The sequence below is a fragment of the Pseudorca crassidens genome, chromosome 11 (assembly GCF_039906515.1).
Source record: "Pseudorca crassidens isolate mPseCra1 chromosome 11, mPseCra1.hap1, whole genome shotgun sequence".
NCBI lineage: Eukaryota > Metazoa > Chordata > Mammalia > Artiodactyla > Delphinidae > Pseudorca > Pseudorca crassidens.
This window is the reverse complement of record NC_090306.1, coordinates 33,750,734-33,777,059: the sequence shown is the minus strand read 5'-3', so window position 1 is coordinate 33,777,059 and position 26,326 is coordinate 33,750,734. Positions and strand designations below refer to the sequence as shown.

Below are 26,326 nucleotides of genomic sequence, written 5' to 3'. Positions count from 1 at the left end.
TTAATGATATGTTGAGGGAGCTGGCGATGAATGGCAGTATAGCACAATAATATTGGAGGCAGATTGCCTGGTTTTGAATCTGGCTTTGCCACTTACTAGCTGTGTGACTTTGGACTTTTAGCTTCTCTGTGCCTCAGTTCTCTCATTTGTGAATTGGGATAATGATAGTATATACTAATATAGTAAAGTATTTATAACAATTTCTGGCATCCAACAGAAATGTTGGCTATTATTACGGCCTCTAAAGGTCTTATCTGGCTGTAGCTCTGGCTTGTCACTATCTTACATGTTATGTTTGACACACTTGCTAGGAAAAGACATGCTAAATGTTTTACCTATTTCAAATGAATATTAAATATCGCCTAGTCATCTTCCCTGCGAAAATTTGCACATGATTGTTTTTCCTTCCATTCTCTGACTAGGCCCGAAGGAGAACCACCACTCAAATGGAATTGCTGTATGCAGATAGCAGTGAACTAGCTTCAGACACTAGTACAGGAGATGCCTCCTTGCCTGGCCCTCTTACACCTGTTGCAGAAGGGCAAGAGATTGGAATGAATACAGAGACAAGTACTTCTGCTAGGGAAAAAGAGCTCCCTCCCCCATCTGGCTTCCCTTCTAAGATAGGCAGCATGTAAGTCTGGCCCAGCTACACTAACTTCCTTTCTTTTGGCTTTCTTTTTTTAAAAAAAAAATGCATGTTGCTAATTTCTTATTTCTATTTTTTAAAATTTATGTAAATAAGATCTCTAGTTTTCAAAGTAATTTCTGTTAGGTGTTGTGTCTCCTAATTTTTGGACATTCAAAATAATTTAAATGAGATGTTCTTTGTTGAATTGCTTTGTCTTATTTCTAAGTTTTAGGGTCTTTCTTAAAGATTATAATTTTTATAAAGGCTGAGTTGTGAATTACAGAAAAAATTTATTTAGAAACACCTAAACTAGATTAAAGTTATACCTATAAAACCATTATATAAAACAGAAGCTTTAAAGATTCTTAAATTTACTCTAAATTACATTATATCCTAGTTCTAAGAGCCTGGTCAAGATAGTAAACCTTTGCTGACACTTTTAAAGAAAAATACAAATGTCAGTTACAAATAATACATTTTGAATTTTCCTAATTCTTTGCCTTGAAGCACATTGCACGTCTGGGAGTGTACACACAAAGTATAAATATTGTATTATTAAAGATTTGAAGGAGGAAATATTACCTCTCCTCTCTATGATAATCTTAACAAAAAACATTCCATTCAAAACAAATCTTATTTAAAAATTTTTCATTATTATCTTGAGAACAAAGATTTCCCTACACAGGCCAGTGTGTTTGTGTGTGTGTGTGTGTGTGTGTGTGTGTGTGTTTTGTTAGTTATATTAAAATTACATCAGTCATTCACTGGTAAAGATTTTTAATGGCTTTTTTCCAAACTAACTCTCACGTGTGATCTAGCAGATGATCTATTGAATGAACACATCATTGCATTGGGAAATATTGCCCAAAAAATGGTTCATACTATATGACTCTGTATGTCATACTTCCCACCCTAATTTGAACATCTGTTTCCCATAACTTTCTTCATCTTATAAAGATATTTTCACTGTCTTCCATTCAGTAAGCCCATCTGCTACCTTTAGTTCCAAAATTAATTTTAATGACAGAACTATCTTGCATGTGCTTGAGGTGACTTATGTAATTAACTATTAGATTTGCTCTTAGAGATTGCTAACCAGTATAGCTTATGGCTTCAGTGCTTTTTTGGTAAGATAACAGTGGAAGAATTGCTTTTGGTGAAGGTAGTGATATAGAACTGAGAACAGATTTTAGAGACTCCTATGTGTTCAGCATTTAGTCTATCAGATGAATAGAGACTTTTGGAACTTCAAGACTAAATCTATGACCTGGAATCCAGAATTCAGGTAATACCTTCCTTTTGCCCTTTTGTTTTTCATTTTAAAAATGTATCATTCATGACAGGTTGTAGAAAATGTCTTTTAGACACTGTCTCTTCACATGACTTATTATCTAAGTTTTCATAAATTAAGATGTTTGTGTAATTCTGTACAAATTTAAAAGTTGGTCATGTGCTTGGTGCAGTAACTCTTATATCCCATTACTACATGACTTCCATTGCATAAAGTAAAAGAATTTACTCAAGTGGGCCTTATGATTTAAATGATGCAGAACTTCTAAAATGTGATTTCCTCTAATTAGAAAAATCAGGCACGTGAAGTTTAATTATATTTAGTTTTCACTTTCAAATAGGAATCACTGTAAGCCCATTCTAGGGATCCTGCTTGCTAATTCCTTAGTGCTTTTTTTCCTTATTAATAAAGCTAGTCAAGGATAGCAAAAAATTCAGTTTTTTCAATTAAAATTCATTACCACTGTACACAACAATCATAGTCTTAAATTATTAATTACATAGCCACTATTGAACATTTAAAGTCTATAATAAAACAAAAATATTTTTAGTACTAAAATAGATATAGCTAACTAATACTTAAATACTAGTTAAGTAAAATGATTGTAGTTTTTTGTGATTACCTGTAGTATTCTTTTGTGACTGTGTAAGTATTAATTCATTAAGTCTCATTGTTTCTCATATTCTGATATTCTAATATTTTTGTTCTTGCAAGACTATAAAGACAATTTTTCTTCAACTGAAGCAATTCTAATCAAACTTAAACACTTAATGTTTAAAATTAAAAAATTATTTTAGCTATTTGGCATTATAGCATTGATGTTTACATTCAAAGATAATGGGCATGTATGTATTTGACAAAATTGCCAATTTAAAAATTAAATATATAGTTATCAAGCTCCCATTAATTAAAATAACTCGTGATATTTTCCTGTCCTAGTTCTATTTCTTATTTCCAAATAATCTTTCTCAAGTTCCAGTTATTAATCTATTAAATATTTAGGTTGAGTATCTGCCAAAGTTATACGTATATATTTAAAATTACATGATTATAGAACCTTTCTCTCTCTTAGTTCCAGACAGTCATCTGTATCAGAAAAAAAGTTACCAGAGCCTTCCCCTGTAACAAGGAGAAAGGCATATGAGAAAGGGGAAAAATCAAAGGCCAAGGAACAAAAACAGTAAGTTACCCATGCTTTTTATCTACTAGATTGTATAAAATGTCTGATGCACTTAGATGCTAAAGCACAATAGTGAAATTATTTTCCATATTCAGACTGACTCTGGGATTGTGACTGATTTGACTAATCAAGACAATCAAGTGTGCTGTTGGCTTGTATAAGTAGTCTAACTTTCTTGTTAACACATACTTGTAAATAAATTTGAGCACTTGTCCCCATTCATATAGTCTGATTTATTTTTCAATTATTTGTGCATATCATTTTGGAGTTAATATACCTTTCAGGAGAAGTTTATTAAAACTACAGATAGTCTTCTAGAAAGTTTTGAAATTAATTTTGACTGTCATCTGATAAAACTGACATTGATTTCACCTCTTTAAAATGGTTAACAAAAATCTAGTGTTAGAAGATGTGTGACTTGTGCCATTTTCTTGCTGTTCTTTTATGTTTAAATTGGTATTATCCTTAATTGTTTTTTTTGTTGAAATAGTTTAAAAGCTATTTGTGTGTTTTGTGAGGGTTAGTTTACTTAATAGTACACAATATAATCTGATGGTCCACTTACGTGGACATTTGTAAATTGCAACACCACAACACACAGAAAGTTATAAATGGGTTAGAGCCACTGTTACCTTTCTACCCTGTGGCACACTGAGATCTCCCTCAGGTCTCCTAAGGAGCTGCATATAGCAGGTAGATCTCTGACATGCTCTTGAGTAGGAATATCAATGCTAATCTATATTTAAGTATTGGTAAAGACAATTTCTTTAACATAAAAATAATTATGAAAGAAGTTTTCATATATTTTCTGTACCCAAGTGGATGATCTTATACCATCCTCCTCCCTTGTACCACCATGCACACTCTCTACTTTGACCACTGGTTTAGCTGACGTGAATGTCATGGAGGTTGCTCTTCTAATCATCCTTGTTTCCTGTATTTAAAGATGTAATTTACCTGTTTCTACTGAATCGAATGTCTTAAGAATAAGTAGGAGATAGGGGATGGAGCAAATAAGTAATTTAAAAATAAATGAATGAATCAATTGAATAGGCAAATTCCTCTTAAACTCTCAGGGTCTGTCTCCTCATCTATAAAGTGAACAACTTGCTCTCAACTCTAAAATTGTATAATTTTAAATTTGGCTTGCTTTATTTATACTGACTTTAGATTTTAGCAGACAGAACTTTTTCTTTAGTGCCATCTTGTGGCCAATGTAACAAGATTCAGTGGAAAAAAAATTTTTTTTTTTTTTAACATCTTTATTGGGGTATAATTGCTTTACAATGGTGTGTTAGTTTCTGCTTTATAACAAAGTGAATCAGTTATACATATGTTCCCATATGTCTTCCCTCTTGCGTCTCCCTCCCTCCCACCCTCCCTATCCCACCCCTCCAGGCTGTCACAAAGCACCGAGCCAATATCAGTGGAAAAAATTTTTAATTAAATTGTTCAGAGTGCATTTTATCTTATAAAAAAGGAACAGAGGAAGAAAGGAAGCAAGGAAGGAATTGTATAATGAAAAGCTTTTATAAAAAAACATGTTTCTTACAACATTTCTAACAAATCAAAGCCAATTAAAGCCGCCTATTTAATGTTCTTTTTTTCTTGTAGCTCAGATTCTGGAACCTCAGAGGCTAGTCTTTCACCTCCTTCTTCCCCACCAAGCCGGCCCCGTAATGAACTGAATGTTTTTAATCGTCTTACTGTTTCTCAGGGAAACACATCAGTTCAGCAGGATAAGTAAGTCATTATGTAAAAGAGCCCCAATTATTCATTATAATATTCTGAACCTTTCAATACAGTCTGTAGAAAACATTTAGCCTTCTCTCTGTGTGGGAGATGGAGTCTGACTTGTGAACTCTTGCCATATTTCATGTGTTTTTCCAATGGGAAATGAACCATATAGACAAAATTAGAGAAATTAATTTTCCTGCTGAACATTATTCCCTGCTATAGATTTGCATTGCTAAACTGAGCACTTGTCTTACCTTTTCTTCTACAAGTAAATTGGAATTGAAAAATCTTTGAGACCACTTGAAGTTAAATTTCTTGGGATTTTTCAGCTTCATTGAGCCTATAAAAGCCTCTAATCCAGACAGCCTGCATTGAAAAGAGGCAAATTATTTTACCTTTGGTGGATATAACAGCTTACAAAAGCATTGCCATATGTGTAACATGTTGTTATCATTTGGTTGGTCTACAAATCCACCACAAAACTTGAGTAATTGTATTCTTGGGATAGAAGAGTACCTTTATGGGTGGAGGGGGTAGAACTCAGGGTGGGTTGTTGGGGAAGAGAAGTTGGAGGGGTATGGGAAATATAATTTTCATTAAATTTGAAGTGAAAAAATATTCCCACACTGAGCCAGAATCTCTCTTGCAAGAATTTCATACTAACAGTGTTGCCATAAGGTGTTTATTAACTGACTTGTCTGCTTTGATTTTGAATGATAACATTTTGGATAGTATATGTACTTGATATTCAGTATCCCACACCAGTTCTTTGTTTTCTATGCTATAATCTCCCTGTATATATCAACGATTTCTGAAATTTACAGGGTATTGTTTAAGATCTGTCTGGCATGTTTAGATCATGCTAAATGGCTCTATAGACTTAGAGAGACACACCATCATTTTGAAAGATTCTTTAATCTACTTAATTTATGGATAACATTTTTGATTAGATTTTAATATAGTTTAATCAGATTAAACTATATTAAAATTAGGTTTTAATATAGTTTAATCAGATGACATGTCCTTTCAAATGATCTAGATAGGTATTTTTTTTTAATATATTTTAAAAAAGACTCTTGAACATTGTTAAATCATACCTCTCATTTAATTGAGAAAGAGTAGAAGAACATTAAGAATGTCTTTAGGAAGTCCATTTTCACTAGCGATGATGAAGAATTACTAAATTTTGTCTCCCTTGCATTCACAGTCATAAAATTTTTCTCTTGGTCTTTTGATAATCTTGACAATCTAATTATAGTTCCATACTTTTTACTGAAATAGTTTATGAGCTACCTACCAATCATTTGACTCTGTTGTAGTCTCTATAAACTAAAACTTGGAATAACTGACTACACTTTCAAAAAACTCACCTACCTTTTTAATGACTTTCTTTGGGCTCCTTTTTGAGTCTAGCATATTTCACCAGCTAGAAGTAGGTCCCACACATTGTTTCTGATTACATAATATGCCAGCACTCACTCTATCCTCATTCTTCCCAAGGATATTGTATAATAATACAAGCTAAATAGATTTTCACGATAACCAGACTTATTGTCAGTCCTGGAGGTTTCCGGTTAAGGCTGACAGGAGTGGCTCACCTGTATTTAAAATCCCAGTAAAACCTCCCAACTATTACTGAGGGACTGCCTAATCAGAAGAGCTCCATGTTTTTGAGATGAATTAAAATCACAGGTTGGGGCTTCCCTGGTGGCGCAGTGGTTGAGAGTCCACCTGCCGATGCAGGGAACACGGGTTCGTGCCCCGGTCCGGGAAGATCCCACATGCCGCAGAGCGGCTGGGCCCGTGAGCCACGACCGCTGAGCCTGTGCATCCGGAGCCTGTGCTCCGCAATGGGAGAGGCTGTGGCGGTGAGAGGCCCGCGTACCGCAAAAAAAAAAAAAAAAAACAACACAAAGGTTATTAAATTTTGAATGATTTGCTTTCCATGCAAACATATAATGTATTTGTGCAACTTCCACATGAGAGTCTAAATCTAAAGTAATTATCAAGAGGAATAAAGTTCATTAATGACTACTGAAACTGAAAATTTTTTCTAGTACTAGTCAAATTAAATAGAGTCTTGAAGTGATGTATTTCACTTGCTTGATGTTTTTCCTCTTCAGGGCCTACATTTTAGAAAGTGAGGATAGATGGGTTCTGTGGATCAGTAATAGAAAGTTTTTCCCCCCAAATCTTGGTAGAAAACATAAGCACAAAATTTTAACTAATTTAGCTGTCACTGAATTTGCTGATATCCAGTGCAAATAGAAAAGCAGGGCACTGTAAAGGAAATGTTTGCTGTATTTCTGTTATTCATACTGTTGAATCAGTTCAATCTCAGTGTCTTTACCTGTTGACATCTGTATTCTTTTCCCTCATAATTCTAACTCTTTCACTGTAGGTCTGATGAAAGTGATTCCTCTCTGTCGGAGGTACACAGGTACTTTCTCTCTTTCCTACGTTCTGGCATTTCATTGATGTTCTAAAATGCCTTCCTAGACACTTTAAACAAATCTCATTTTTGTTGCATTCATAACTTGTAAACCATATAAATGCACTGATGTTTTTAAACATTAATTTTAATATATTTTTGTGATCATACCTTTCAAAGTAGTGGTAAACTTTTTTATATGATAGCATTAAAATTTGTGCTATTTGTATTCTGTCTATAACCTAAAACTTTTCTTTAAAGAAATTAAGTTCTTTGAAAATTAATGTAAAGGTTTGCTCCTCAATGGGTTTTTCCACCTCAAGGCATGGGAAGTAAATAAGGTATTTTTTCATGTTGATTTATCGATTTTAAATAAAAAGTTTATGGCAGGATTTGTGATTTTAAAAAAAGGTATACTAGGGGAAAAAAGGATGCTATGGTACCTAAAATATAGAAAGATACAGAAAGTAAAGGAATTTTAAAAACATAATAAATTGTTTTAACTGGTAGATGCTGTTTTTCAAATAACAATGTGGCATTTTTTTCATGTTTATGGGTTTTTTGGACCCCTAATTTCTTTTTTTTCCTTTCATTTCCTCTTCCCACTAATCAGTTTGTCTCCTCTCTCTTTGCACTTCTTTCCCATGTTTTATGGCCATTTTCCTGATCATCAGTAGATCCTCCAGAAGGTAGGCAGGGGAAGGGAGAGGAAACTAATCTTATTCACAGTATTACAAGACTTTACTGGTTTTGCATGGATCAGAAATAAGCATTTTTTCCCTTCACATCAGATCTGTTGTATAAGTTTGCAATATTTAAACTTAACTTAAACTATTTTAAAGTTGATTTATATACTTCAGAATGTGGATAGATTAATTTTAATAGAGAAAGAAATACCATGGGTTTATGTTTCCAATTTCTGTACTTTTTCTGTTACCTTTTGTATAAGGTAATCTCTATAAAATATTAACGCTAACATTCTGAATATTTGAGAGTATCTTTCAGTATCTAATAAATATGATGCTATATTTAATGTTGAAATTATTTTTCTTCAGAAATCTGAATAAATAAAACACATAAGAATGAAAAAGAGACATCCTGGTCTCTAGGGCTATGCCATACATAAGTTACTGGAGGCAAATATTCACTTCTGTAATATTACAACCTTTGACATGACAGAATTGTGTTGCACATTATATCATCAGGAAACATTAATAGATTCTTAGGATAAAGACAGTAATCTGAAGGAAGGAACTCTTTTGGAGACATAGTGCTAAATAACCAAGTGCTAAATAACCAAGGGTACTGTTTAGCTTTTTTCTTAGGATGATTTGTGTCATTAAATGCAGATCAAAACAGCTCTTAGGTTATTAACATTAATTCTTTTCTTTATAATCAGGTTGTTAGAATATACATACATATATATTTAATGTTTTAGAAGAGCAGCAATTGACTATGCATTAGATCATAACTTTTCAACATTTGAAGCAATAGTTATAATTTGATGGCTTCAGTTCATAGCTATAAACCCCACATAATAGTGATAGAATTTCAAAATGACAGTTTTAGACTTTTGAGGAGGTTTTGCTACCATTTCAGTTTTAATCTGGTTAAGTTCTTACATTGCCAACAAGTTACTGAGCATTAATTTCAAGAATCTCAAATTGATGTGTGAATGCAAATAATACTTTGGATTTTGTAATTATACACCCAGGTGGTAACAATTCCTGGTCTTATTTCTGGTAATGGGGAACTCCCTTCACTTTTTGAAATCATTATAACTAAATCCCAAAAATAAAGTTTTTTTTTTTAAATCCTAAGCCTAATTTACCTCCTTTAAGTTTTTATTCATTGGTCTGTCATCAGCCCTCTTGAGCTATGCTAGATTTAATCCAGTATACCTTTTTTGTGTGTATGTGCCAGCTCTTTAAATATTCAGCTATTTAACTGTGCTTTTGTATGCTCTCTCCGATGAAGGTTCTCTTATCAGCTCAATAGTTTTAGATTCATCTGTTCCTAATATGATATAGTCTGCAGATCCTTCTTTCTGCTTCCACTGTTTTGGAAAATCTCTGATTTTTCAAAGCTGTTTTTAAAATGTGGCAACTGGAACTCAGCCTCATTCCAGATGTGGCCTTGGCAGAATATAGTAGCTCTATTGCTTTCTTTCTCCTGAAATACTTACTTCTGTTGCACATGTCATTGAAAGTGTTGGTAGAAGAATCATAAATTGTTGATCCATTGATCTTGTATTCAATAAACAAATTTCTTTAGCTTTTAAAATCTAATTAAGCTCCTTTCCTACTTGGAGCGTTCTGTTCTATCTTCAACTTAAATTTTATGTTTAAATTTTATCCAATGAATATTTTAGTGCTAAGTACATACTTAAATGGATTTTTTTGGGTAATTTTTCTAGACAATGCAGCTCTTTAATATATCAATTTAATAAACATGCCATATCTGTCTTGAGTTCTGGGGAAAGACTGACTAGATATTGAAGACCTTTTTCCAGACTGAGAGGAACATTGACTCTTTAGGGGTGACTCTTCCGCCATTGATGGAACTACCTTACTACAACAGTTTCATACTTACCCACCATGTCCATAGGGATATCATTTGAAAAGCTTTTTGTATGGACTTTATTGGAATCAATATATATTGTGAATATGACATTCCCCTGATTTCCTGCCTATTAATTCTACAAGGACCTTCCCCTGTGAGATGTTATCTCTTACTGATGAGCATTTAAGTGTTTGTAATTATTTGTTTAATATTTTCCTCTTTGAGACTCAACAAGAAGTTTTACTCATCTGTAATTTCTGAAATCCACTTTTTTTTCTCCTTTCTGGAAAATTGGGTCAACATGTTTTATCCCCTTTATTGATCCTCTTAGTATACCAACAATGATTTTGCCTCTGCAATGGTATATACTTTCACAACCCTGTGATCTAATGATTTAAAAACAGAAATACTTGAACTCACTGAATAACTCTTCATTGTCAGATCTAATGTATCTTGGGCTTACATTTCTTCTTAATTATTTCTGTCCCTCGCATCTTAAAGGTTGTTCTCCTTCATCAGGAAGATGGAAACAGACAGCTTTGTTTTATTGCTGAATCTGTCCTAACATTATGCCATCTGTCTTATATAATGGACATATTTCAACATAATTTTTCTTCCTGCTCTGAGAAAAGATACATCCAACTTATATATTTATCATTTCTTAATTCACTCTCATTTTTAGTCTTCCCAATACAATTATTTCAGTTCAGATCCTGTCTTAACCTCCTTTGGGATAGGGACAGTGTTTTGATAAATTTTATATTTTCGTAGTTCATAGTCCAGTGGCATAAAGCAGAAATTCCAGAAATATTAAAATTATGAGAAATCTCCCTAAAGAGCATCACTATTCTTTTAAAATCTTACTCTTTTTTAAAAATCGTCTTTGAGATTGTTAGAGTTTTAAAAGTTTTTGTTATTTTTGAGCCATTCTCCCTTTAGAATTTCAGGCTATGCAGTCATTCTTGTATTTATTCAAATTTGTTTGAAATTTGCTTCCTTAGTATTTTAGGTGGTATGTATTATACTTTCTTTAGAATGTCTTTTTTGACATAGAGTCTCATTCCAGGCTGATAGTCACACCTTCCAGTTATCCATCATTTATGCTTTCTCATTTTTCATAATTCACTATATTTGAAGAGCTCCCAATATTACTTCATTAAATTTTGAAGAGATGAAATTGTTAATAAGAAAATCCAATTTATCATGACTTTGCTCTTTGCAGAATGCACCTGCTAGCTGATGCCTAATTAGTTGATGCACTCCAACACTACTATTATAATTTCACGCTTTGTCTCTGTCCTTTTGCTTAAAAAAGAGACAAGGGAGCAATCTGGATTTTATTACAATACTAATTATTTAGAAAGACTTCTTAAAGCCAAAGAAAAAAATAAAAAGTAGTTTCATGATATAGCTACTAAAGTAAATCTTATTTTTTTCCCCCACCTCAGGGGCATAATCAACCCATTTCCAGCTTTGAAAGGAATCAGAGCTTCTCCACTTCAGTGTATTCACATAGCTGAAGGGCATACAAAAGCTGTGCTCTGTGTGGATTCTACTGATGATCTTCTCTTCACTGGATCAAAAGGTGCTAGTAGTTGTGCCATGTGGATATTTAACATATTTTTTTTTAATGATTACATTTTAACATGTTTTTAAAAATGTCAAACTGCTTAAGACACATAAGAATCTGAGAGATAATCTCATTCAACTCCTGAATTACATAAAATATAAAATCATTGCATAGTTGGGAAGAAAGTAAAACTTGTGTTGATGTTAGATGAATAGAATGGTGAGGGAATACATCTCCTTTTGGTAATTGAGCATCTAATACATACAAAGCACTGAGCTTAGTAATGCAGGCTATATAAAAATCTACAAAAGGCCATTACAGTGTACAGTGTGGTAAAGAGAATAAGATGGGTAGCAACCACCATTTCTTGAGCACTTACTCTATGTCAGAGACTATGCAAATTTTATCTCATTTAATTCTCACAATAAACCCAATGAAATACATGTTGCATCCTAATTTTACAGATGAAGAAGCTGAAGATTCAAGAAATTAAATAATTTTCCCAGATAAACTTAACTAGTAAGTGAAAGAGCCAGGATTAGAAACCTAGGTCTACTCATCTCCAGACCTGCACTCTTAACCCCTTTGGTGAAATTGCAGGCAACTAGAAATTAACTGTAAACGATTTGAAGAGTTATAGACAAAGAGTTTCGAGGTTTCAGAAAAGGGAGAGATTATGCTAAATTGTGAAAAATAAGGAAGGCTTTGATAAGGAGGCATTTAGGATGAACCTTACAGTATTGTTTGGATTTGACAGGTAAGAATGGGCAACCAAGATTAGAGAACAGTGTAAGCAGAGACTTGGAGGTAGAAGTGGGTTTGGAAACTAAATTCAGTTGGATTGAAAAGTAGAGTATATTTAGGGGCAGTGGTGGACAGTGAGGTTAGAAAAGTAAGAAGGAAGCATGTACAGGAATTTGGGAAGCTAGTCAAAGCTTTTTAGCATTTAGGGATGTTACAAGGTGAGGGGAAAGTCTAGCTAGAACTTGTGAATTGTGAATAATGGCAAGTAATTCCCCAATTAAAAAAATTTGCTCTGTAAAAGAATTTTCTAATGATTCAAATTAAATTTATTAGTCCAGGATAATTAGATATTTAGCATGTCAAAAAAAATAGAATAGTTTTATGATTATGTTTTTGGGTCAAAAATGAAATCAATCAGTGACCCCTGGAAAAGAAAGGTGTGTGTATTCCTACATGTGGAGTGTGGTGAGTACGTAAAAGAGTGATCAAAGCAAAATGTCTCAAAGAGGCTGATTTGGGATTGCCATTTTAAATTCAGGAGCAATTTGAAACAAGATTCTCTTGATATGTCTATTTCAAAATTTTGTATAATTATTTTTTAATACCACATAATGCATACACCAGATATCCTGGCTTTCATCTAATCCTTTATACCTACTTTGCCCTTCAACCTGCTGAAAAGTGTCAAGGATAGAGTTAGGATGCCTGCTGCAAGTTAATTAAATAATTACTGTTTTCTTATCTCATTTTTTTTCTCATAGAAGAGAAATTGTTATTGTTAAGAGAATCTAATTTAGCTCATATTGACAGTATTTCCTCTTTTTTATTTGTTTGTTTTTAGATCGTACTTGTAAAGTATGGAATCTGGTGACTGGGCAGGAGATAATGTCACTGGGAGGTCATCACAACAATGTAGTATCTGTAAAATACTGTAATTATACAAGTTTGGTCTTCACTGTGTCAACATCTTATATTAAGGTGTGGGATATCAGAGATTCAGCAAAGTGCATTCGAACGCTAACGTAAGTAACTTAAAGACAAACAGCATAAGGGGCAAATAGTTCTTGTTTACAAAATGTAAGAAAAGATAGGCCTATTTATGCATTCTTGTTTATTTATACCTATCCACTTGCAAAGAATATGAAAGTGTTTATAATAAGAACACAGATAAAATAAGGTGAAAAAAAACTGTTGAGAAAATAAAATACAATAGCTCAATATTAAACAGGAAAGGAGAAGTCATATTTGATCTGTGACTAAATACACATTTCATATTTCCTCCCTCCCAAATAACTAAGGAATTAAATTTTCATAGTATTCATTAATTGATGTAGTTAAATGATTTACATTACTTGCTTCAAATGAGTACCACTATTTAGAAAATGGCTGAAATCACCATTATAGACTGTTAAGAAGTACTTGCAAAATTTAATTAGCATGTATTGAATAAAACATGCTAATTAATTGAGGAGTTTTTTTAAGACTTACACTGCTTTGGTGCTAGCCTATATTTAATAACTGTAGGTTATATTGGACAATTGGAGGATGAATTTGTTTTCTACGTCTGTTATCATATGTCTTTAAAATATAGAGCAAATAGTGATCCTTTTTGCCATAAGATTGATGAACTGTTTTACATAATTAAAATTAAGGTGAACTCTGTTGGTTTAAATAAGAGAAGGGAGCATAGGAATGGTTAATTTTTACTAATTTGTAGAGTGAGGATTATTAATATTTAAGTGCTATTTTATATTTTGAGAATTACTAATTATTTACTGTACTGAATACAGGTCTCTTGTGGAGAATTTTGTAGAAAAAAAACACTGTATCTTATGTTAGAAATTTACCAATCCAGTTGACTCATTAAAATCAAAATCAAATTTGAAAAGATTGATTATAACTTGGTATTTTAGAAGTTTGCTAATAAAATGTTTCAAAATTTAAAAATATACTTACCATTTAGAATTTAGCTGAGGAAATAGAAATAAATCATATTTAAATCTTTCGCATATAGTAAGTAATCCTTATATGATTGGGTTAAAATAAACAAAAACTGAAAATAAAAAGTCCTTAGTGTCTTTAATTCATAAGGGCAAATCTTATATATGAAAGGAATACTGGTAGGCTTGTTCCTCAGGGAACTTCTGGAAACTGCAGGAAAATGAATTAATTTTGTGACACTGTATCATTTGTTGAGTTTTTTGTCTTTGTCATCTAATCTTTTCTGAATCATATTTAAGTCATCTCTAACAGGGCCCAGAATTCCTAGTGTTATAATAACTTGCAAATTAAGAGTTTTAAGCCATGTCATCTTGTTTTCTTCATTCATTTATCTATCAAAATGTTTATTTATTAGTGTGTATGAGGTGTTGTGCTAGGCACAGTGCATACAGTGACCAAAGAACACAGATCTTCTTGTTGTCTACAGCCAGTTTCCTAGGAATGTAAGGAATTCTAAGACTAACTCTTGTCCAGAAATGTGACTTATTTTGCTTTACTTTGTCTCTGTTAAGGTCTTCAGGTCAAGTTACTCTTGGAGATGCTTGTTCTGCCACCACCAGCCGGACAGTTACTATTCCTTCTGGGGAAAACCAAGTCAATCAAATTGCACTGAACCCAACTGGCACCTTTCTCTATGCAGCTTCTGGAAATGCTGTCAGAATGTGGGATCTTAAAAGGTAGAATTTTAAAGAAAATGTACTTCCTGTATATGGCAAATTATTAATAGCATTAATACATTAATAGCATTATACACACATTAATAGCATTAGTGTGTGTGAAATCTAATTTGTATAACCCCAGAAGTTAATATAAAAACCTAGACTTTTCTGTTTGATTCAGCACCGCTGAACGTCTATGTCCTCGTTAGCAAACTCACAATTTTCCTTTCTTTTAATCTCCATTGCTGGGAAAAAAATATATGAAGGAAAATAGCCTTTCTTAACACTTGTCTATAAGTTGTGTTGTTTACCAGGAAGAGAACAAGATTCTCATGCTAGTTGCATCAGTACCTTTGAAAGAATTATTTTTTGTAACATCACTTATGCATCATTATCTCAAAATTTTCAGTTTACAAACCATATAACTTTAAGCGTAAATATTCACAGGATTTTTATAAATATAGAATTATATATATATACACATATATATGATGAAGTATTAAGAAGATGAAGTGAGTACAAAGAGAAAAATGATAAATTGAAATATAAGGCATTACATCTTTGATTTGATTTCTTTTTGCCGTGAAGTGTAAGCTTTTATCCTTCATTTGAGTGTTTATTTTAGCTTCTTTTCTAGTTCTTAAAAATTTGGCAGCAAGGGAATATTTATTTATTAGTTAATAAATGTTTATTCAATATCAATTATGGCAAGCACTATACCAACACTTGTGGTAAGGTACTGGGGATAAAGACTGAGCAAGACAAATTTGGTGTCCATCTTCTTAGAACTCATCTTGTAATGGAGGATAAAGGCCATTAAAAGGCAATTACAAGATTCTGAGTAAAGTTTGTAATTCAGGTAATATAGGTAATTCAGTTAATAATCCCATCTAGAAGGGCTTTGTCAGTAGTAAATCAAAGGGAAATTTATTTTAGAAATTCTGAGGAAAATTGGTTATAACTTGTAACATTTTAATGCATGACTGAGAAAGTATTATAAGCATAATTTATAGATAAATAAATGAGAGAGAAAGAGAAATAAGAAACACAGTCCTGAGAACAGTTTTAGAAAAAAAAAGTAGAAAATTGAAAACAGTGCTTGTTTAAGAAAATTAGGAACGAGATGAGGACTGGGTTTATTCTTGAAGACATTAAACTTGATTTGTAGTTGTAGTACCATGAAGGAAGATACTCAAAGTCATGACATGAGGCAGAAAAGATACCAGCTTTTGAAAATCTTTACATTCTTTTCTGCTGAAAAGTTAGATCCTTTTTCAAGTTGCTTGATTTCAGCAACCTGATTAAATACAGATTCATCTTAACAAAGTAACTAAGAAAAGAGTTACAAGTAATATTCTAGAGGGCAAATACACCTCTGTATTTCAGCAGCTTGATTTGAGGTAGGACTATGAAACAAAGGTTCATTGTCACCCCCTGACAATGGGCATCACATGTTTTTCTACCAGTCAGATATATTCCTGGTCATTTTCATGTCTTTGTAATAATTGATGAAATGGACTACCTATTTTCTGACATGCATGTATATACACATATGTGTGCATACGTGTATGTGTATATATGATGGGTGTACATATATGTGTATATGTGAGAATATATGTTAGTGTAGTAAAATAATTTTACTTTCTTCATATTGTTATTTTCTAGTTATATCAGTGACATAGTTGTTTTAATCAAATTTCAAATTGGCCCTGATAACATCAATCATATGTCTATATCATGTTGAGAATTTAACAGATTAAGGTTTACCTGGACTTAGGTTAGAGTTAAAATTAGCCTTTAGCAAGTTTTTGGAGTTTTGATTTTTTTTTTTTTTTTAACTACCTGAATGATATTAGTTGCTTTGGAATAACTTATTTAGGACTCCTCACACTTCCATCAGAGAATTGATTACTTTGGCCATTATTTTTACTCTTAATTTGAACAGAGTTGCATAGAGGTGGAGTTAAATCAAAAAGAACAGTTTTAGCAAAGACTGTTGATTATTTTTGCTGAGGCTTAGGCTCAACATGCTAAGAAATATTTTCAAACAAAATTATTTTTCTCTCTTTTTAAAGGTTTCAGTCCACAGGAAAGTTAACGGGACACCTAGGCCCTGTTATGTGTCTTACTGTAGATCAGATTTCTAGTGGACAAGATTTAATCATCACTGGCTCCAAGGATCATTATATCAGAGTGTGTATAATAAAGTTGTTTAATTACATTCTCCTATTAAATGATAGATTAGAAGTATTGAGATGCACCTGGGACCCTTTTCTCTAAATCAGTTTTCTTTTTTCTCATTTCTAACCTTTGCTTTTTCTTCCTGATCTTTTCCTCACTCGGTTCCTGGTTGTGTTGTCTTATTATTTAAACATGTATTCTCACTTTTCATAGAAGATAGGTTGGGAGGGATTTTAAAGATTTTTTTGGCTCAGTCATCCAACTAATGCTTAAGTCTCATCATCACCACCTTTAATGCTGAACATGTTATAGTCTTCATATTTTATGCAAGTAGCAGATAAGATGAAGAGAGAAGCATAGTTTGATTCTGGAGATGTTAAATTTGAGATGCTAATAGAGGACCTTCTCATGTAGTCCAGCAGGCCATTTGAAAGGCAAGTCCAGAGCTCAAGATAAGTTATGACTAGACATGTATGTTTCAGAGCTGTTCAAATAGAAGCAGATGGTTAAGGAGTTAGAGTAGTTGACATGGCCAAAGGAGAGGGGTTGATATGACTCAGCCTTGGGGAATCCTATAAGAACCAATGGGAATAAAAAAGAGGAAACAGTAATAAAGAGAGATAGGAAGAGTATAAGTACTATTTTTTAGAAACTTTGATTAAGAGATGAGAAATCGGTTAGTGACTTGACAATAGAATGGTTAAGGTGAGAGGATTTTATATTTGGTAGACTTGAGCATGTTTATATGCTCAGGAAATGGGCTCAGTGGAGAGGGAAAGTGTGAAGAGTGAAGTGGTAGCAATTGGTGAATCAGATCAAAGATGTGAACCTTGGGAAAAAGTAGGTACACTTTAGCATCTGAAAAGAAGGGAAGGGTAAGAGAATGTTTGAGAATAAAAGAAAACTTTTGTAACTGGGATGATGGTCCAGAAAGTTTATTTTTGGTCATACTAACCTTTTTAGGAAATCACAAGTTCAACAGTTAAGAGAGATGAGAGCAACTGAGGGGAGTGAAAGGCTTTGAATAGCAGCTTTGGAGAATTTGAGATGACCACCAAGATTGCAGAGCTACCTAATAGTGTTTAAATAACAATCATATCATGTATTTGAATTTCAACTGGATTGATATGTAGCATTTTTATTATTTAACATATCGTTTGTACACTCACACATGAGAAAATTGGTTGCCTTTCTTAAGAGCTTACAGACATGTAAACATGTGACATGTAAGCAAAAGTAGTGTGAAGATAGGGCTCAGGTTCATCCTGAGTCATTCATAGCAGGTTATTTTAGTTACCTTAGTAAAATAAAACAAATCATATCTGGTTAATATACGTGTGTGTGTTTCTATGAATGAATGCATATAGGTGCTTATTTGTAAGACAAATCGGATGACTGCTTCCTTTCTGCTTTTATTTAGATGTTTGATGTAACTGAAGGGGCTCTTGGAGCTGTGAGTCCCACCCACAATTTCGAGCCCCCTCATTATGATGGCATTGAAGCATTAACCATACAAGGGGATAACCTATTTAGTGGTTCCAGAGATAATGGAATCAAGAAATGGGATTTAGCTCAAAAAGACCTTCTACAGGTAATGCAAAACCTTTTCATGGGATGGAGTGGGTATTTCAAAGTCACCAGTATTCTATATAAGAACGCGAAGAGCCTCTATGTAGATTTTCATTGTTTAGGGATGGTATCAAACAGGGCTTCCTCTTAAAGAGTGTTTCATCATCACCCACCAGAGTTACTAATTATGAAAAGGGCAACATTCAACATTTAATGATATCTCCTAAATAAAAGGGGAATAGACTCTGATAAGAGTTGGAAGATCTGGGATAGCACCATGCTTGTGTTTACTAAATGAAATCAGTCTTGGAGTAAAGCAGTCAGTTTCTCATTTTGTTTTTGTTTTATGTACACATATTCCAAAGAGTACCATGTTTCACTAAGGTCAAAGCAGTCTAAATGATTCCTCATCTCATTTTCATACATTCAACAGTGGTGGTTCTCTCATTTCCTATAGAATGATAGTTGGATTGAAGTGTCCTGTCAATACAATCAAACATTGGTGGCTTTTCCTAATTCCGAGAGGAAGAAGTTAGTTAACAGATAAAATTGTACTCAATTTCAGGCTTTTCCATATAAATGTATGCGTGTGTATGTATTGCAATTATTCCTACTTTCCTGCTTACAACCAGATGAAAACAAAATGAACAAGTAGCATGAACGTTAATAGCAAAAACCTGGCAACAGATGCATATATTGCACTCAAAAGCTTTTCTTTTATAGATATACATTCTTGGATGTGACTTTTATGTTATGTATATAAATATATTTATGCATAAAATATGGTATATAGTCTGAGCTTATAATTATTGTTTACTCATTGTGAAATATATAGGTTAGCTCCAGCCTTCAACAAAAAGCTTTAGGCCTCTATGTTCTCTTCCAAAATTTAAGGCAGTGATTTTATGAGACAATCCTTATAGTCTACACACCAGGTTGTAGTTTTCAAACTAGTTGCGTGAGATACATTTTGGAGAAAGGTGAAATAGTTACTCCTTTGAAGAGAAAGTGATGTTTGAAAAATTCTGTATACTTTCCAGGTGTTTTAGATTCTATAGATTTTTCTTTTTTAACATTCTAGGCCTTTAATACTGATAACACTGATGATAACTAGTGAGGCAAATTTAGGAGCAAATTACAGATTTATTTCTTTAAATCATGAAGAGTGACTTCATAGAAAATGATTTTTATGGTTTCCAGGCCAATTCAATGTTCCAAATTTTGAATTTTGTCAATAAAAACTTTTGTAACTTATTTTGGTATGAAAATGTCAGTTTAGACTACTCCCCTTAAACTGCTGATTTTTCTTTTTTTTCTCAGCAAGTTCCAAATGCACATAAGGATTGGGTCTGTGCCCTTGGAGTGATGCCAGGCCACCCAGTTTTGCTCAGTGCCTGCAGAGGGGGCATTCTGAAACTCTGGAACATAGATACCTTTGTGCCAGTTGGAGAGATGAAAGGTCATGAGAGTCCTATCAATGCCATATGTGTTAATTCCACCCACATTTTTACTGCAGCTGAGTAAGTTTCTGCTATGTGATCTTTCTCTATATTGTTTACTTGTATTCAGATTTAATAAATCCTGTAAGTTGTAAATATCTGGAAATGTAGAATATATGAATCCTTTTATTACAGTTATTCTAATGTCTATTTATGATGTCTTATTTATATTTTCTGAGAAACACTGTGGGCACTGAGTTTGGGCTCCCCTGGTTACATGGTAATAGTGTTACTCCTATATCGGCTCTCTGATTAGACTAAGAAGTCTTCTGCCAGATCTTCCCCTGGTGATTTTAATTTTTAAAAAATCATTCATAAGTGACTAGTTTCTAAAAGTTTTTTTCCAGAAAGGCAACAAACTTGTCATTCTTCAAATTTAGACCATTTCATTTAAAAAAAAAAAAAACTTTGTGCATCTTCTACCTCCTTTAAAGTTTAAGTACATAGTAATAATATCTACTTCCCTGTTAAGATGACTGGATTGATTAATTTATTTGCTCATTTGCTTATTCATGATGAATCTCCTATGTGCCAGGCACTGTTCCGGACCCTTGGGAATAGAGAAGTGAACAAAGTAGATACAAACCGTAGTTTCATTCTAAGGAGGAGAAAAGAAAATAAATAAGTAAAATATGTTACATGGTGAGAGGTGCTATGGAGAAAAATAAAGCAGGGAAGGGGGATGAGAGCATCACTGGGGGGCAGGGGTTACACAATAGAGTGATCAGTGAAGGCCTTACTGAAAAAGTGACATTTAAGAAGATGTTTGAAGGAGGTGTAGAGATGTGACCATAAAAATGACATAATATGTATATAAGTACTTTGAAAAGGAAAGCATATATACTAACTGTAATGTGAGGTGTTCATCTCAATCAAATAAAATGTAATTTCTCATGAATATCTTGAAAATCTCCCTATGTCATTTGTGTACCAATTATGTTACTTAATTTGACCAACTGCTTGAGTCGTCTGTCCTAAATGCACGATTACCCTGATTTTATTTTGAAACCTCTGCTATATTTCTCTGGTGTCTCTTATTATTTGTGCTGTTTCCATTGAATCCCTCTTCTCATTTAGATTTACTTTCTCTCATCTCTAAAGTACATCAAAGCCGATTTCTTTTGTGTTTTTCTAAGGTGTTTACCTTTGGTGCTTCATTGATGCTATTTCCAAGATGCATACTTTCTTAAGAGTCATCACTTTTATTTGTTCCCTTGGAAATTTGTTTTGTCCTTGACAATTTATGGGAAATAAATTAATATCCCTCAAAGCTGTGGGACACACAAGATAAGACTATAAAAGTATTATGTATCACTGAGGTCTGGTCGGTGAGGTATGATATAATACTTTTCTTCCATGATACAGTTTTATTTTTGAAGAATTGAAATTTTTCTCAGTTTACCCATGGAGCATCAGATGCAGATGTATTTACCATGTAACATAAAATCAGGAAAATCGCCAATAAAATCAGAAGGCCTATTTTCAAATTAGTGCTACTTATTTGTTATCTAACGAGTGTTTGTATAGGGTTTAGTATCTACCAGGCATTGTCCTAAGTGTTTTCAGGCTTTTACTCATTTAGTCTTCATAAGAACTCTAGAAGGTGAGTATTATTATAATCCCTATTTTATAGGTGGGACTTTATAATTCAAAGTCCTTGTATAAGTAATTCTATCATATCTGATTTCTGGATCTCATGTCACTGATTGATTTTTCTTATGATTATGGGTCTTATTTTTTCTGCTTTTATGTCAAGTAACATTTTATAGAATGTTGAACATTAATTATAGTATTGTGTTTTGAGTATCTGGATTTTGTTGTATTCCTTTAAAGAGTATTGGGCTTTGTTTGTCAGGCACATAAGTTACTTGTGGTTCAGCTCATATTTTTGAGACTTGTTTTTAACTCTTCTTGGATTTCTATTGAATGTCTTGAATGTTTGATGCTGTTCTCCACTGGTCAGAACCTGAACATCTCACAGCGCTTTGTGAACTCTGGGATTTGTTTGACTTATACTCACTAGTAGTTTTTTGGTGTGGCCTTATAGTCTGATTCTACTCATGTGCAACTTAGCCTTCAGTCAAAAGCATTAGGGGACCCCTATGTAGATTGATGGAATTCTTTTCCTATAGCTCCATAGTTCTTTTTGCATAGCTCTCTCCTCTTCTCTATCTGGTTCTACAAATTCCAACTGTTTCACACTTACCAGATTTTTATTACTATCTCTTCAACTCTGATTCTGTGATTTTTCTGCTTGGTTTCCCACATTGCTGTAGTCTGGAAAGTGCTGCCAGACTGAGAGCCAGGGCCATCACAGAGCTCACCTTCTCTGTTTCCCTTTTCTCAGGGATTACAGGCCTGAACTACCTATTGCCCAGTTTCTGAAAATAGTTGTTCCATATATTCTGTCAAGTTTTCACTTTGTTTACAACAGGAGCACTAACCTGGCACAGGTTACTCTGTCATGACTAGTAGTGTAAGTTTGTTCATCTTAGGCTTCATATGTCCAAAACTGAACTCCTGACCTTCCTAAGAAACCTGCTCATCCTAAAGCCTTCTCCATCTCAGTTGATGGCTTGTCTGTCTTCTCTGTTGCTTAGTTTAGAAACCTTCATTCCTCTCTTTCTCTCACACTCCATATCCAATGCATCAGCAAACTCTGTTGGTGTTCTACCTTTAAATTATATCTAGAATCTGATCACTTCTCACCATGCCTTTTGCTGCTTCTCTGACCCTAGTCACCTTCAGCTCTTGGATTACTACAGTAGCCTCCTAAACAAGGTCCGTTGCCCATGTGTAGTCTATTCTCAATACAGACACCAGAGTAATTTTTAAAAAATACAAGTCAGATCTTGTTCCTTCTCTGCTCAAAACCTTGCATTGATCATCCATTTTATCTAAAGTAGAGGCCGTTACTTGATCTGACCCTTTGAGCATTTATCTCTCACCTTACCTTCTAGTACCCTCTGGTGTGCTCCTTCTCTTAAAACACCAATAACATCTTTGCTGATTCTTGAACATATCAGGCTCACTCCAACCTTAGGACATTTGCCCAAAGTGCCTTCAGAGATCCTGATCTTCTTCTAATGTCTTTCTTTCTCGATAAGAATAACCTTGCCATTTTATTTAAAATTGTGATCTCTCTTATCAACTACCACTCCTGATCCTGATCCCCTTTGCCATACTCTTTAATTTCTCTATAACATTTATTACTTTCTAATAAACTTTATAATTTAATTATTTATTAAGTTTTATTGTCTGTCTCCTTTTGCTAGAATATATGATCTACAAAGGCCTAGGATTGTGTTTTTTATTTATTTGTTTATTTTTAATTGATCCCGAGCACCTAGAATAATGCCTAGAACACTGCAAGTTCCCAAGAAACATTTGTTGAATGGATGGTTGTATAAATGAATGGATAAATGGGTGAATGTGTGAACATATCCCCTTCTGTTTTCAGCTACATGTGCTGTGTGGGATAGGGAGAGATTATTATTTCCCTCCAGTTTTATTGAGATATAATTGACATACAGCACTGTGTAAGTTTAAGGTATACAGCATAATGATTTGACTTAAATATATAATGAAATGATTATCACAATAAGCTTAGTTAGCATCCATCGTCTCATGTAGATACAAAAAAAAAAAGGAAAAGAAAAAAAGTGATTTTTTTTACCTTGTGGTAAGAACTCTTAGGGATGAGAAGATTGTTGATTAAAAATTAGAAAGCCTGGATTCTAGGCTCAGCTCTGTACTCTACTATGTTACATTGAACAAGTCACTAAACTTTCTTTATCCTCGAAATGGACTACATAATCTTTGAAATACTTTTTAACTATACAATTCTATGGTAACTCGTTCTTTTTGGCTTTGGGTTTGTTAGGAAATGGGAGAAAAGCAACACTCTCTTTTTAGAGCCATGAGAGACATGGTAAGAAATGTGATTGTCTAATGACTAGTCCCCAGAACCCACATGTTAAGTGAATAAGAATAAGTTTTCTCAGAAAAGCTTTGAATTGTCTATGTTCTATGATAGGCAGAATGTTAGACTACTTCTTAGTAGCCTCCTGCTTTTTCTGTGGGCTTACCTGAACATAATTCTTCCTGAATATCAACAGATTCACCAACTCCCTGGAATTCCTGCCCTGGCCCCCTCACTGTGATCTTACTGTGGGCTCTTATGCCTGAAGACCTCTGACCATGTCATATTAGTAAAGTCTTTAAGAGATGGAGCCAGACTGCCTGGTTTCAAATCTTGGCACTATCACTTACTTTGTGATCTTCGGCAATATATATATATATTTTTTGGCCGCACCTTGAGACATGCGGAACTTCCCTGACCAGGGATCAAACCTACGCTCCCTGCAGTGGAAGGGTGGAGTCAACCGCTGGACCACCAGGGAAGCCCGATCTTGGGCAAATTAATTAACTTCTTTGGACCTCAATTTGCTCATCAATAAATAGGGGAGAATAGCATTATCTATATCTTATGATATGTAAAGAGAATTAAATGCATTAGTGTATGTGAGGGGAACATAGTAACAATACCTGGCATATAGTAGGCCCTTGATAATACAAACTATTTTTAATTTCATTATTATGGGTACCTGTTTGGTATACCTATGGGACAATGTATATTTTTACTTACATCTATTAGAGATCTTTTCAGAAAATGTTTCCATGATAAGTAATTCTACAAACTACTTCTTTATCTTTCCACCTCTTTTCACATGTTCATTTTTAATTTATTATTGTGTAGTGATCGAACTGTGAGAATTTGGAAGACTCGAAATTTGCAAGATGGTCAGCTCTTTGACACAGGAGATCCAGTGGAAGATATTGCCAGTAATTAAACATGAATGAAGTTAGTCATAAACTGAATACTGTGATTATACTCTATGTTCTTTATGGAAAATGTTGTCCTGCATTTATTAGGCAAAAACTTGTGAATGGAATTAACTGGAAAATATATCTGAATCCAACTGCTGAATATAAATGGTATTCTAATAAAATTGTGTACTATCCTATGTGCTTAATTTTAATATCTACCAATGCATATATAACCTATAATTGATATGCTGCTTGATTTGCACTTATATAGTGGCTGGATTTTTATGCCTGGCTATAAAGAACATCTTCAAATTATTTGAAGTACAACATGTCTGCTTTTGTGACAGAAAATACACTTGGAATACAAAGCAACCCATTGTTAACTCATTCATATAGTCTGTTCAGATGATTTACATATTTGAAACATATTGGGAATGTTAATCAAACATTGGTTTGTCTGGTATTTATATCAGTCTACAGAGGGCTCCCAAATTTAAAAGCTCTTTTAATGTAATGGAAAAAAGATATGAGAATATTACTGATGGTGATTTTTCATAAAATGGAACTAACTTTAATCTACTAACAAAGAAGGTTAAACAGATTGTGTTAGATGTCGATATTTACTTGTATTGACCAAAGTTTTGCAGCTGTGCTATATTCTGTGCTCAGGACTAAAATGCTGTTAAATTGTTTTATTAGTGCTGTGCATACATTCTGTGATGGGAAACATTTTTGATGTCCTAACAGAAATATATTTTGATCTATTTTCCTATGGAGTTGTTTCTATTATCACCCTTTAATTTCATTTTTATTTAATAGTAGTATTTCTTTCCCTTTTTATCTAATTTTTTATGTGCTGCTAAATACATTTTAAATGTACTATGTTTGCAAACCTTGGTAGCTATGATGAGAACTATATCACCTGCAGTGAGGAAAGCTATGTAAATAGGTAGATTGTAAAGAGAGAATGTCTTATGTTGTAACTATGAATTTTTAAATATTGTAGATTGGATTTTGCAAAAGGATGTATAATTTATCTGTCTGCTCAGAATATTAATTTGTAAATTCTGCAAGTTTAATTTTTATGTGGATGGTATGACACTTGAAAATATTGTCTTGTGATCTTTTTCCCAAAAACTATTTGTTTGTAAATGAAAGCTTAGCTAAGGCTTAAATAAACATGTCACTGTGAATTATTTTTATTCTCTTGTTCTTTTCCTAATATGAAAATGGCCAGTGTTTGTAAAACTTTATTTTATCTGTGTGATATAAGGAAAGACATTTTCTTGTTATCCAGTGCTACATATGCATTCCTTTTTTTGCTCACTAGACATGAAATATTCTTGAAAAATATAAACCATAACTTAATCTTGAGGAACCAAGGAAACTCGCTATTTAAAGGAATTAAATCAAACCATATAGTTTAGGGATTTGAACATAG

The 26,326-nt window shown here is 33.3% G+C and overlaps 1 protein-coding gene across 13 annotated transcripts in view; it reads left to right on the top strand.

The window, feature by feature from the left end:
• Positions 1-26,081, top strand: part of KIF21A (kinesin family member 21A) — a 157,451-nt gene extending 131,370 nt beyond the window's left edge. For 4 of the 13 annotated variants that reach the window (XM_067696171.1, XM_067696167.1, XM_067696168.1 and 1 more), the window contains 12 exons: positions 423-634; positions 2,995-3,102; positions 4,717-4,845; positions 7,241-7,279; positions 7,945-7,959; positions 11,281-11,417; positions 12,988-13,168; positions 14,660-14,824; positions 16,882-16,999; positions 18,408-18,578; positions 19,877-20,076; positions 24,815-26,081. In XM_067696171.1, coding sequence (XP_067552272.1) covers positions 423-634; positions 2,995-3,102; positions 4,717-4,845; positions 7,241-7,279; positions 7,945-7,959; positions 11,281-11,417; positions 12,988-13,168; positions 14,660-14,824; positions 16,882-16,999; positions 18,408-18,578; positions 19,877-20,076; positions 24,815-24,908 — 1,569 coding nt within the window. In that variant the 3' untranslated portion in view covers positions 24,909-26,081. Of the gene's footprint in view, positions 1-422; positions 635-2,994; positions 3,103-4,716; positions 4,846-7,240; positions 7,287-7,944; positions 7,960-11,275; positions 11,418-12,987; positions 13,169-14,659; positions 14,825-16,881; positions 17,000-18,407; positions 18,579-19,876; positions 20,077-24,814 lie in introns of those variants that run through there. The other 9 variants (XM_067696172.1, XM_067696170.1, XM_067696177.1 and 6 more) reach the window with 7 other exon arrangements.
• Positions 26,082-26,326: the final 245 nt, after the last annotated feature.